Consider the following 14,081-nt stretch of genomic DNA (forward strand, 5'->3'; position numbering starts at 1 on the left):
TCCCCTACGGAGCAAAGAAATTATGGGGTATATATCCTGGTCAAAAACATTTTGTGGTATTGCCTCTTTTTGTGTGCGGCTCTCATTATTTCTAGAATCGCATAATTAAGCTACCTAGCATATTGGATGATCCATAGACTCTCAAAGAAATTATTAATGATTACAGGAGCACTGAAGTTGTGATGAGAGTATGGAATCTTATCCAAGTTTCGAAAATGGGGGGAACAATAACAAAAGAAAAAGGATTTAGCAATAATTGGGTGAAGATTGTTAACTTTTGACCTGAAATGAGTAGGCAAAATTTTAATTAATGCAGTGAGGTTAGATGATTAGCATAATCGCCTAAATTAACCTTTGCAAAATTGGCCGGTCCATTATTTTTTCTTCATGAGCAGTTGCGGTTATTACAGGTGCTAGTTAGGGTTGACACTTCGACAATGAAACGAGAGATATAGATTTATAAATCTATCCCGACAAATCCAAATAGATAGAAATAAAATATCTATAATATATAAACAAATGGATTTAGGGAGAGAAAGACATAAGAGAGAAAAAAATTAATTAATAAAATAAACGAATAAACAACTACACCAAACCTCCTTTTTTGCGCCAAGTTCATGAACTTAAATCCTTTTTTTCTCCTATATAAATCCCTCTTTCCCTCGACCATTCTTCCTCAGCTACTATTGATCAGCTCAGACATTGGAAAACAAAAACACTACTATATATCACCATGCCTTCTTCGCCTTCTTTTACTCTTGTGTCTAGATGCACGGTTTCCCCAGACCAAAAATCTGACATCAAAACCTTAAAGCTTTCGGTTTCTGACATCCCTATGCTTTCATGTCAGTACATTCAAAAAGGGGTTTTGCTCACTTCTCCTCCTTATTCGTTCGACGACCTCGTGTGCTTCCTTAAACAATCCCTGTCCACTACTCTCTCCTACTTCCCTCCTTTGGCTGGTCGTCTCACCACTGACCCCGACGGTCACGTCCACATCAACTGCAACGATGCCGGCATTGACTTCCTCGTTGTGAAATCCCCCAATATTTCCATTCACAACGTTTTGGTCCCTGGCGATGTCTCCGATTGTGTCAAACAGTTTTTCACATTCGACAAGACACTTAGTTACTCAGGCCACTTCAAGCCCTTAGCTGCAGTTCAAGTAACCGAGTTGGCCGACGGGGTCTTTATTGGGTGTATAGTGAACCACGCTGTGACCGATGGGACTTCATTCTGGCACTTTTTCAACACCTTCGCTGAGATCACCAAAGGGGCTTTAAAAATATCGAAATCTCCCGATTTTGGTCGGAACACCGTGTTTAATTCCCAAGCCGTGCTTAAATTCCCTCCCGGAGGACCCACTGTTACTTTCGCCGGCGACGAGCCGTTGAGGGAAAGGATTCTTCATTTCAGCAGAGAAGCGATTTTAAAACTTAAATACAGAGCTAATTACGGTTGTTTATTAACTAAACAAACGAATTCCGAAGTCTTAGGCAAGCTCTGTAACGACAGTTGGAAATCCGTTAACGTGGAAACTAACGGTAAAGTGAGAAACAGTAATGATGAGATTTCGTCCTTTCAATCACTCTGTGCTCAGCTTTGGAGGTCGGTGACCCGGGCCAGGAAATTGGAGCCAACCAAAACGACGACGTTTAGGATGGCGGTGAATTGCCGCCACAGGTTGGACCCAAAGCTGGAGCCGTACTACTTCGGAAACGCTATTCAGAGTATTCCGACTTTCGCCTCAGCAGGTGAGTTGCTTGGAAAGGACTTGAGCTGGGCCGCCGATATACTGCATAAAAACGTGGTGGCGCATAACAATGATACGGTGCGGAAAGGTGTAGCGGATTGGGAGAAGCAGCCGAGGTTGTTCCCATTGGGTAACGCTGACGGTGCATCAATCACCATGGGGAGCTCTCCCAGATTCCCAATGTACAATAATGATTTTGGGTGGGGGCGACCTTTGGCGGTGAGGAGTGGTAGGGCCAACAAGTTTGATGGGAAGATCTCAGCCTTTCCTGGGAGAGATGGGAACGGGAGCGTTGATTTGGAGGTTGTTTTGGCCCCTGACACCATGTTGGGGGTTGAGAATGACCCTGAGATTATGCAGTACGTATCCGAATTCCTGTGAGTGCAATCAGTAGGGAAAAGAAACATAAATCCGAGGTGGCAATTTGTGATGGGTGATAAGTTGTTAAACCTTTACCAAATCTTGGAGGAAGAAAATACCACCATAAACTTCAACGGCTGTGATTTCATTTCCTGTAAACTCAAAAAAAAAAAAAGAAAAAGAAAAAGAAAAAAAGGTTACCCCTATAAAAATGGATCAAATCAGAACCCATAAAATTCGAGTTATTTTCCCAATTCTTGCGTCGGTTAGGTTTCATATATATATATATATATCTATGGTTTGGAAATTTTTTGGTATCATATATGTGTAATGGCAACATAATATTAGAATGAGAGATGAAATCAAATGGCTGTGTTTCTAATTACCAATCTGGGTAGCGGCAACTATCCGGATCATCTCAGGTCCGTATCTCTAATACTAGCTATGGAGGCATGTTTTGTCACATTCAATTGTTTATTTTAATCTTTCTTTTTCTTTAAGATAATCCTCTTAAATTCTAAACAACAACCACACATATACATAACACAATCCATTTGTATCTAACATTTTTCTCTCAAAACCAGAACCAAAATAATATCAAGTTTGACTTCTTTTTAAGGATGTTTTTACACTTTTAACTTATATTATCATTTTACGATGAAGTGCATAACTCTTGGCCTACCTCCAGATATCGATCAGGATATGTTGTCAAAAGTGAAAATGATTTTTCCTTTGAAATTAAGGCTATGTATGTACACTTGCTTGTACGCGGTAATTAGTCGACGTTAAAAGTGAAATTACAATCCAAAAAATAATTATCTCCTCGCAAAATTCTTGGCAAGTACAACGAACCCACTTTTACTTTTACTTTTGCAACTTTAAAGAACCTCTCATTTTCTGAAATGTAAAAATTTATTCACGTTTAAAATATGCCGTTTTGGACTATTTTCTTCGCAAATACAATATTAACATGTATTTCATTCGTCAAATATAACATTACAGTCACTAACGTTATATTTAGAAATAAAATTACGTGCTCGAATTTTAATATTTTAACTATTTTATAATTTTATATTACAATCATCATGTAGTATAATATATAATTTTATTACGGCTTTTTTATTAAGTAATTTAGGATTTTAGATGGAATACAAAGTTTAGGAAAAAATTACCCTTAATTTTCAGATAAAAATAAAGAAGTTTTGCAAATTCAATACCTAAATTTATTCAATACTAGAATTTTATTCAAATTTTATGAGAATTTCGAACGAGATGCTTGAAATGGATGATGGTCTGTCTTCCTATTATTCAATACCTAAATATTTTTTTGGCAGTTTAAAGTGTATATATATATATAATACATATGTATAAAAACATTAAACATATTTTCTATCCAAAAAATAAATATAAATATGGATATGAAACTTTTACTTTTGTTAAAAGAAACAGTAACAAGCATATCATAGCATGAGTAATCTAAAGTAAAATTAAATAATTTGAGAAAAAAATTATTTATTCCATTGACAATTCGTGTACCTATGTACTATTTATTTTATAATTATATTTAAAGTATTCATTTATTTATATAAACTCTTTAAGATAAGAACATTTTTGTATCATATATAAAGCTAGCTGAAAAAAATATAATATATAAATTGGTTTTATTATTTGTAGCATGTAATATTTCGCATCAAATTTATTTATGACGTTTCAGTAACAATTCAATTATGTTCCACTTGTTGGCTTTGTATTGCTAGCAACAACCTATGTGGTGAGATGTTGAAAGGGCTTCATCATCAACCACTATCGTAAGTGGATTTTCTTACTTTTACTAAAATTTTACATTGCATTAATTAAGTATTCATGTAATCTTATCATGAAACATAATTTAAAATTCCACGAATCAAACTCGTCATTTTCCTAGATATGTCTGCTCCAATTTCTAGATTTCTGGGCAGGTATTGAGATTGTAGAACATGTGGAAAATGTTGTTAAATATATCAACCCAAAACACCACAATTGTATATATTTTATTGCTTCTCATATTCATCACTCCCCTATGAATGACCTCATTATTTTGTATTGTTGCTTTACTTTATAGGTGACATCTTTTTCCCCTACTTTTCATTTATCCTATATATGTCAACATCCTTCGTAAAAATTTAAATTAGCTACAGTTTCCACATGTGGTTGTGCAGGAAAAATTAAACCAATGTTGGTTTAATTTGTTGAATGTTCAAAAGCACCGTCGTCTGTAAAGTATCATTTTTAGTGTTTTAAGATAACAATGAGATATTTTAGCCTTTGAGTTGAATTAACCTCTCATCTATTTGATATATATATTTATATAAACCAGCCGGTAATCATTAGTAAAATGAAAGAGCTGTTACATCCATCAATCGTTGTAAACGACTGGCAAAACGAGACGATGCCATAATACAGTTCTTGAAACAAGAGAAAAACAATAAAGCAAGTAAAAAAAACAAAAACTAACCTAAACAAATTGGAAACCAAACAAAAAAAACACGACCTAAATAGCTGAAATATGAAACGGCCCTCCACAAAATATTGCATTTAACCACCACCATTCTTGAAAATTCGAGCTTATGATCTCCGCATCCCACGATGATGACATCTCAACTATTTCCCCCAACTCACTCCTTCTAACTTAATCGCCTCGGAGTCCTAAAATAATCATTCCTTCGGTACTAGAAAATCAACTCAACCTTGTTCTAGTGTCACGGGTCAGAATTCGAAGCCCGTGACCATCGCACCAAATGCATCTGATGGAGGTCTATTGTTTAGATGGAGATCATTTAGCCCACGAGAGCTGGCTCAATTCAAGGAACTATTAGAGAAGCTTGTCAAATTGAAGCCTGATTGGCCAGATAGCGAAGATATGGCAACTTAGGCAACTATGGTAACTAATCTTAAAAGATAGAGGAAATTATATCTTGTAAAGATTAGATAGGATTTGATATGGCAATATCTTGTAAATCCCTTAAATCATGGGATATGGTTAATCTTGTCCGTCGATGTTAATGTATCTTGACCGTCGATTTTGGGGGAGCTCAAGAATCAATAGAGAGCCTCCCTCTCATTTGTACTCACTCCATTCATTGTTTCATTATTCTTGGTGAATAAGAGAATAGAGAGCATTTACTAAAACACTTTGTGAGCGCTCTTTCTATTGTTCTTTTGGTTGCTTCTTTTGGCATAAATCGCTTCCGCTTTTCAATTTGGTGCCTTGGAGGAGTTCTTAAGGAATCCTCACTTGAGTAAAGGCTAAATTAGGCGAGTTTGGAAGAGCGAATCGCCTAAGGCCGCACGGATTGTGAGACGAAAGGTCTAGCCCTGTAACACTAGCATGACCCTTCAATCCCATTCTGCTTCTACTTATACCCACCCGGAGCTTCCTCTATCTAGATCCAGGCCGGCTCCCCGAACCTTCATCCCTCTTCCGCTAGCATATGTGCTACACGATTCCCTTGATGAGGTATAAATCTAAACTCCATTGACTCTAAATTATTAGCCCTAACTTTAATATCCTTTACCAAAGCACTAATAACCGATTTACCATATCTTGCGGCCCTTAGTTTCTTTATGACAATCAAGGTGTCTCCCTCAACCGCCACCTCTCAAAACACTAACTCCTCTATCAGAATCACTGCACTGAGACACGCCCTTGCTTCTATTGCCGTCGAGTCTGCCACATTTTCGTAGGGGTAATTACCCGTTGCCACCACTAACCCCTCATTGTTTCTAGCTAAAATACCAATCGTTGCCTTCTTTGTTAACTGGTTAAAAGTGGCATCAAAATCTACCTTCATTGAAGTTCCTGTTAGTTGTCCCTCTATAATATGTACTTGTTAAAATTGTGGTAACATTTCCTCCAAATTCTCAACCTCTTGCATGTATGATTTTGTAAACACAACTATGTCATTCACATTTTGATTAACTCCTTCATAATAGATATTTTTTTGATTAAACCATAGAGCCTAGAAAGTGACCACTCACAGTTTACATGTGTCCAACGTATAGTTTATGAACTCATTAGCTAACTAGCATCTCTAATTGTTTTCATAGTTGGAGGAGGAAAATGACACCTTCAAGTCTCGTAGAACTTGGATCGTGACTGGACACTAGCGGAACAAATGCTCAACCGTCTCCACTACAGGAACATAGGGCTTTAGCGGCGTTTTATCAAAAAACGCCGCAAAAATTATAAAACATAGAGCAATAGTGGCGTTTTGGGTAAAACGCCGCTAAAAAAGAGCAATAGTGACGTTTTAATAAAAAATGCCACTAAAAATAGAGCATTAGCGGCGCTTCTGGTAAAACGTCGCTAAAAACCAGAGAATTAGCGTCGCTTCTGGTAAAACGTCGCTAAAAACCAGAGCATTAGTGGCGCTTCTGGTAAAACGCCGCTAAAAATAAGAGCATTAGCGGCGCTTCTGGTAAAACGCCGCTAAAAACCAGAACATTAGCGGCACTTTTGGTAAAACGCCGCTAAAACAAGAGCATTAGCGGCGCTTTTGGTAAAACGCCGCTAAAAGTCATATAACCCCTAAACCCCAAAAAAATCATAAACACTAATCTATAACCCCTAAAACAATAATTATTAAAATTTATGGTTATACAATATATTAAATATTTTCTTATATAATCGTAAAAGAGATAGTATTGAATTTAAAATATTGAATTAATTGTCATTATAGTTTAAGGTTTATGGTTTAAGATATATGGTTTAGGGTTTAAGGTTTATGAGTTAACTATGGTTTAAGATATATAGTTTAGAGTTTAAGGTTTATGAGTTAACTAGTATTTGAAGGTTTATGATGAATTATGGGTTTAGGGATTATGATTTAGGGTTTAAGGGTTAGGGTTGGAGTTTAAGGTGTAAGGGTTTGGGGTTAAAGGTTAAAGGTTTAAGGTTTAGTGTTTATAAGATACGGGTTAAGAGGTTTAGGGTTTAAATTAATTAGCATTTTTTAATTTATATATTAAACGATTTCTTATATAATTGTAAAAGAGATAATATTAATTTGAATATATTAAACATATGATTATAGTTTAAATTATTTAAGAGATAATAGATAAACTTTATATATATATTAAATGGTTTAAGATTTAATCTAAAAATATTTTGATATATTAAATATAATTCAATTCAAATTAATTCCTCTACACTTAATTTATTTAAGTGAAATTTAAACTTAAAATTTAGTCCTTATATTTTAATTTGATTAGTTTTAGTCCCTGTATTTTTCAAATCGATCAATTTTATCTTTTGTACTTTTCAAAATTTAAAATTTTAGTCATAATCACTCAAATGATAGCAATTATATATGTTAGGTTAAATTCTGCTATTAGTCTTGGTATTGTGCGTAAAGTTGTAGTTTGAGTTCATGTTATCCAATTAGATCATTCTTGGTCCCTATACTTTTTGAATTTTAAAATTTTAATTTTGACACAAATGACAACCGTTAAATCTGTAACTGGCTTTTTGTGAGTAATATTTGAACCATTGGACTTGCCGGGTTAAAAAATATAGGTAAGAGAAAATAATTTTAAATTACCAGAAAGCAAATACGTAATTAAACACAAAAATAAGCCCAATTATTTTCAATTGTTTATATGTTTAAAAACAACAAATTTTCAATTTTCAATTGTTAATTATTTATTATTTTCTTTTTCCTTTTCTTTTCCCTTTCACTCATCGAAGGCTGAGGAACGACAAGCTCTTAGCACAGAAAATAGAAAGAAGGAAAGAAAAGAGAGAAAAAGAGAGTAAAGAGAGGAAAAATTAAGGTTTCTTCAGCTTACGTTAATGGCGGTTAGGGTTTTCTATTGATCCCCTTCCCAAAAGAAATTCTTATTCTCTCCCGCCTATTATTTCAAGTGCCCGCTCTTTTCTCTCTCTTCTCAGTTTCCCAAAAGCCCTAATTCGAGGTCTTCCCTCTAATCTCTCAATTTTAACTTCGAATTTTCAATCTTGACGATTCCATGGGATTATTTGGGATTCGAAAAGTTTTTAGAACCGGAGACCGAGAAGCTTCGATGGGCGCTCAAGAGAAATCCCAAGGCAACTCCAATTCACTGCAGGTCAGTTCATATCTCTCTGTCCTCGTTTGGGCCCTAGAATTTTGTTTTACTTTTTGCTACTTCACTATTAGGATGAGTTAGGGTGTTAATTATAGCTTCTTCTTTTTTATTGAGAAATGATATGTGAATTTACAAAGTGAAGTTCTAATCTTTCAATTAGTTTTGAATTATTTTTTGCTTTATAGGTAAAGGTGTGACTCTTTTTATCAATTCCATAGTATTAGTCATTAGGTTTTGGTTTGAAGTGTTTGGAGAAGTGAATTAGCTTCAAGTGGGGTGCCAGATTGTCTTTTTTCTTGAGCTGTTAGAGAAATCGGTTTGAAGTTTATGTTTTTGTGCTTTTCCATGGAATCCCCCCCGATTCGGGTGCTTAATATGGGTCTGAAATGCATTCTGCGCTGTGTTGTAGCCTTTAATCAATTTTACGCTCAAGAAACTTGGAATAAGTTATGATTCTTTTGGAGTATGGCTACTGTAGTTTATGTCAAAGGATGTATGCAACTGTACCAACTATTCGAAATGAGTATTAATTCATTGTACCTGTCATCATGCTTATTTTGGTTAGGTTTCTAGTTAATTGGGATTTTATCCTGTTTTGCAATATCAGTACACTGTTATATGCTTCTGCTTTTTTAGGGGAACTTTTTTTTCCTGTATGGATATGTTAATTTTCGTATCAGATTTTAGTATTCTGTTATTTTTTGTGCCATAGTTCATACTCCTAGATGATTGAATTATCATTTTGGGGGTTGTTGTGGCAGACGGGAAAACGATAAAAATTTTTCCTCATTGTCAGTGGGATGGTTTAAATAACATTTAAGGTCTAACTTTATGTTACTGGGACTAATTGTCAGTGGGATGGTTTAAATAACATTTAAGGTCTAACTTTATGTTACTGGGACTATGCAATGATATCATTGTTTAGTGTGGTAGACTTTTACCAATGAGTTTGGGAATGCTATTTAAATATTTTCTACATTTTTGGGTCAAATCATAAGAAAATCATATATTCTTATGAGTAGAATGGCTCAGATAGCAGCTTAAGGTCTAACTTCATGTTGTGGGACTGTGCAGTGTTTTAATGATATCCTCTGATACACCAGACCAACACCATTTTCAGTCTCTGATGTTTGTTTCTTGAATTTTGTATGAGTCTTTGAATGCTATTTAACTCTTTTCTCCTTTTTTTTTGGTTAAATTATTTACGTATAAATTCAGAGAGTTAAGGTCTATCGTTTGAATGAGGATGGTAAATGGGATGATCAAGGAACTGGGCATGTCTCTGTTGATTATTTGGAGGTCTGTTCAATTCTCTTATCTGGTTTAGATTTTTTTGTTTTGAATCTGGATATGCTGGATTTGGTTTCGAAAATAAATTATTTAGATGAAAATGCCTTCTCTTCTTAAATGAATGCCTATATTATTTTTCAGAGATCAGAAGAGCTGGCTTTGTATGTTTTTGATCAAGAGGACAACGAGACATTGCTTGTGCACCGTATCTGCCCTGATGACATTTATAGAAAACAAGAAGGTATTCTTCTGCTTTCATTAATAGCAAGTTTTGTTGTTTGTTAAAATATCAGTTTGATTTCATGATATGTGTGTTTATCATTAGATACAATCATATCATGGAGAGACTCCGAGTATTCTACAGAATTAGCCCTTAGTTTTCAAAAGAACACAGGATGCTCTTACATATAGTAAGTAATGTTTATAAGTTGTTTCATCCGCATTGAATGCAATTGAATGGTCAAATTTTATATCCTTTTTCTTATAGTTCACTGTGCTAGAAGTTTATGACATCAACCTTTATTTCCCTTTCATCACCCCTCTACTAATCATTTTTCTCTATCACAGGGACCAGATCTGTAACGTGCAACGAAATATACATTTCAGTTCTCTCAACAGTAAGTTTGTTTTTTTGGAAACCCTTGAAGTTAACTCTCCACTGAAGTTGATTAAACATTAGATCTCTGTAAATGGTTAACTCCCTTAGTCAATCTTGTCCAAACAAAGACTTAAGTTCTAGAAACTGGAAAATTTGTAAAGAGAATTAGTTTTGTTAATCAAATAATGTATTTATCTTCTGCCTTAGATGTAGGCAGACCTTTATTAAACGGGCTTCTTTTGTTTAGTGGCCATATCTTCAGCCATGATGCACAGAATGATTGTTTTCTTAGAGTATGCAATGTATTTATATTAGGCGCAGTATCGAACTTGTCATTGAGCAATTTTGAAATACCCTGATGAATAATAATTGTCTCATATATTATTACCGTAGGTGAAACATTTCACTCAATAAATAGTGAGTTGAGGGAGTTGCCAGCTGTGGAGCTTTCTACTCTCACAATAATCCTCAAGGTTCTAATGAACAAGTCGTTTTCTGGATTACATTCTGGTTTAGTTTATTTTTGTTGCTTGGTGTGATTCCTGGAGTTCTTTCCTTTTCGAACATATTGAAAGTTTTCACTCAATGATTTTCTTCCTTATTTATTATTTGAAGTTGTTATTTATTTTATGCTAGTCTTGATTATAATTATTTCAGCTTATGTTATAATTACTTGTAATCTCGAGTAGGTTGTCTATTTTTGTTTTCTTTTAGTAGTTTCTATATTTTCTGTATGATCTACTTATATTTTTTGGAAAGCTTCTTCAAATTAGTCTGCTCAGGTATACCTGTTTAAATATTTTTTTCATTTTTCTGCAGACTGTGACTGAGAGTGGCATTGCTGATCAGATGCGGCTGACAGTACTAATATTGAATGATGTATGCTTCTTTGAAAACCTTGCTTATGCATGTTAGTATCTTCTGTATGTAGATCTTGTGCAGTTTAGTATTCGGTGGTTAACTGCCAGTCACTTAACCATTAATAATGTTGGTATTCAGCCACATTAAGTTATCAGGTGTGGCTGTGCTATCAAGGTAATAATTTGGTTTCCTCTGGCTTCTCAACTCTCTGAGCTTTTGTGTTCTCAGTGATCTTCCATGTCATATGGGAGAAATATCAAACATGTTGCATATTTCTTCTACATGTAACTATGAGCTTTATTTCTTGGTTATTTTTAATTTTTTCCCTATGCTTTCTATTATTTGGTTTCCTGGTTTTCTTTGTTTTTGTTTCAAACTTATGGTTTAGTATCTGTCTTGACTTTCTATTGTGTTAATTCTAAATGTTCAGACGTGCTAAATTGAGTTTGATCTCAATGCAGCAAGATTTCTTCCAGAAGCTGGTGGAGCTATTCAGAATTTGTGAAGACTTGGAAAATATGGATGGTCTTCACATGATATTTAAAATAGTCAAGGGGATAAGTTAGTACACTTTTTCGCTTAAATGCTCTTTTTCTTTATTAAAATGTGCTTGTATTTATGACTGATTCATGGACCCATGATTTATGTTATTGGTTATCTTACAGTTTTGCTCAATAGTGCTCAAATTTTTGAGAAAATATTTGGAGACGAATTGATCAGGGATATTATTGGTTCTCTTGAATGTAACTATATCACTATTTGTTTACAGATATATTATCAGGGACTGTTGGTGGATTGAATTGAATGTTCAATTTGCAACTTCATTTGATTGTTTGGATGCGGGCTTGTAGTTATAAGATTTTGTACAATTATTTTTGTATTTAGTTTTAAAGTTAAAATTTTAATAGAAAATTCAATTTGATAATGAATTTTAATAGAAAATTTTTATATTTATATCATGGATATTATTTTTATATTTTTCATGACCTTTATAATATTTTATAATTTTTTTTGAATTTATGACATTTAGCAGCGTTTGTGGGAAAAAACGCCGCTAAAAGTCATGACCTTTAGCGGCGTTTTTGGGAAAAGCGCCGCTAAAAGTCATGACCTTTAGCGGTGTTTGTGGTAAAAGCGCTGCTAAATGTCATGACCTTTAGCGGCATTTGTGGGAAAAACGCCGCTAAAAGTCATGATTTTTAGTGGCGTTTTTTCAAATAAACGCGCAAACTTTAGCGGCGTTAGCAATAGCGACGTTTTTTGCGGCGCTTGTAAAAACGTCGCAAATAGTTTTAGCGGCACTTAAAAGCGCCGCTAAAGGCCTAAAAAAACTCCGCTAAAAGTCAGTTTTGCTGTAGTGCTCCTCAGCTCCACAATAAATCGGACAACAGCTCCCCACTATCGCTCTTCAAATTACAAGATTACTTAGAGTAAGCATAAAGTTATTAGCAATTTTCCATATTGTAATCTTAATTTTACTAGCAACATGAAGTTTCCATAGTCTCGTGTAAAAAGCTCTTAACTTTATATTTTGATCTGTGTCATCAATTCCTGTTGCACCCCCGTCCTTGGCCATGAGCCACTTGTATCCATTCTTCACCGAGTAGACTCATGTATTATCCTCCTGCCACAAAAATTCATCAACTTGCGCGAACCTCGATAGCGGAATGGACAAGATTCTATTTACCTGATCTTTGTCAAACAATCTACTCAACACATTGGACTTCCAGGTATTAGAATTCACATTTATCAGGTCTGGGACTGCTAAAGTTGAGTGACTTGAATCCTTGTTAATATAAAATACAGTGGTAAAATAAAATAAAAGTAAAAACCATATAGAACTATACTTTTTTTTTTATTTTACATTGATTAGAATAAAGTTTTTTAACCTATAAATAGGTGTAGTATAAACTCCTCTTGCATCATTCGAATTCGACATTAGTGAATTTTCTTATCCTCTACCCGTGGTTTTTTACCGAAAGGGTTTTTCATGTAAAATTTGTGTGTTTTCTTTGTTCTTTTTCTTATTACTTTACGGTCGCTCTATATTACCATTATCGACGTTAGTTTCTACAAACTAGTATCAAGAGCTTTTCGGGTTATTTGTCTCGATCACAGTGATGGCGACATTGAAGTATTAATGTATAAAATATAAAAATCAATAATGAATAAAATGCTATGGCAATTCTATGAGACATAGTTGAAAGAATTGATGTTGTTGAACGGGAAGGTTGGAATTACTTGGATTATATCTTAACAACATAATAATGTCATGGCAAAATCTTAACCAAATTACTGCTCAGAGTATAACTACTGCATTCTGCTTCTTTCGAGAGTTAGAATTAAAGTTATCATTCTAAGTCTTTGTATGTCTACAAGTCTTAAGAACAATACCTAACAATGTTCTTCCTTACTCTATACAGATCACAACTCTATGTCTAGAGTGCTACGAGTATTCGTTCAAGTACTCGTTTGTATTATTCAATTATGATCCAACTTATTTAACCTTTTTCAATATTAAATCAAGTCTAAGAATATACCATGCATTCAACCATGTCTAGAGCTTGTATGCATATATTTAAAATAATCCAAACTGAATACAATAGTAAATATACTCAAAATATCACCATGAACATTAAATGTATCAAGATAAATCCAGTAATTTTAATCCAAATGAAATTAGCTCATGGGTTGGGATTTAAAATCCAAAATCAAAATAGCATTCAACATCGTCATTAACAGTTTAGAAATCACATAAATCAATTAATAGAATGTAGGTAGAATTGCAGGAAGCTTTCGCCATTCCATCTTTCACTTTGACGTTGTTGAATCGTTCAAGACCCAGGGCTGATTGCTCGTCCCTTTCCTTGTGTCTTTACTTTACTCTTAGGCTGCTACACTCTCATTTTTCTCTAGAATTTTTCACAAGATTTTCTGGAGAGAAAACTGTTCTCTCAATCCCCCTTCAAAATCCTCATGTAAAATCCCCATGTATTCCTCTCTCCTCTTTTTTTCTTTCTTTTCTCTTTCCTCTTTTATAGGGTAGGTCCATCTCCCAGCACACACTTTTCTCTCTCTTTTTTAGGTGGATTTATCTAGTACACGTGCATCTAA

At 34.3% G+C, this 14,081-nt stretch overlaps 2 protein-coding genes across 6 annotated transcripts; both read left to right on the plus strand.

Annotated features, from left to right (window-relative positions):
• Positions 1-451: 451 nt before the first annotated feature.
• LOC107930148 (BAHD acyltransferase DCR) lies at positions 452-2,420 on the plus strand. Its single transcript, XM_016861721.2, has one exon. It carries the CDS (start codon positions 734-736, stop codon positions 2,132-2,134), a length of 1,401 nt encoding a protein of 466 aa, XP_016717210.1. The 5' UTR covers positions 452-733; the 3' UTR covers positions 2,135-2,420.
• A 5,379-nt stretch (positions 2,421-7,799) lies between these two features.
• Positions 7,800-11,896, plus strand: LOC107930129 (serine/threonine-protein phosphatase 4 regulatory subunit 3). Of its 5 annotated transcripts, none has more exons than XM_016861698.2 (7): positions 7,805-8,218; positions 9,437-9,517; positions 9,650-9,749; positions 10,076-10,125; positions 10,926-10,985; positions 11,429-11,528; positions 11,633-11,896. In XM_016861698.2, the coding sequence occupies exons 1-7, from the start codon at positions 8,120-8,122 to the stop codon at positions 11,764-11,766; spliced, it is 624 nt and encodes a 207-aa protein (XP_016717187.1). In that variant the 5' UTR covers positions 7,805-8,119; the 3' UTR covers positions 11,767-11,896. The 5 variants fall into 5 exon arrangements, 4 of the variants coding, with proteins under 4 accessions (XP_016717188.1, XP_016717187.1, XP_040967321.1 ...); XM_041111387.1 differs by having other exon boundaries at positions 11,737-11,896; XR_005925686.1 differs by having other exon boundaries at positions 7,806-8,218; positions 11,398-11,528; positions 11,633-11,733.
• The last annotated feature ends 2,185 nt before the right edge of the window (positions 11,897-14,081 follow it).

Source organism: Gossypium hirsutum, chromosome A04 (genome assembly GCF_007990345.1).
Source record: "Gossypium hirsutum isolate 1008001.06 chromosome A04, Gossypium_hirsutum_v2.1, whole genome shotgun sequence".
NCBI classification, from domain to species: Eukaryota; Viridiplantae; Streptophyta; class Magnoliopsida; order Malvales; family Malvaceae; genus Gossypium; species Gossypium hirsutum.

What these genes read in the sequence shown, in the direction of transcription:
- LOC107930148 (XM_016861721.2), top strand. Translation starts at nt 734, where the DNA reads ATGCCTTCTTCGCCTTCTTTTACTCTTGTGTCTAGATGCACGGTTTCC.
- LOC107930129 (XM_016861698.2), top strand. Translation starts at nt 8,120, where the DNA reads ATGGGATTATTTGGGATTCGAAAAGTTTTTAGAACCGGAGACCGAGAA. An exon ending in TCTCTGTTGATTATTTGGAG is followed by an intron (nt 9,518 to 9,649) that starts GTCTGTTCAATT and finishes ATTATTTTTCAG; the next exon opens with AGATCAGAAGAGCTGGCTTT. An exon ending in TAAAATAGTCAAGGGGATAA is followed by an intron (nt 11,529 to 11,632) that starts GTTAGTACACTT and finishes GTTATCTTACAG; the next exon opens with TTTTGCTCAATAGTGCTCAA.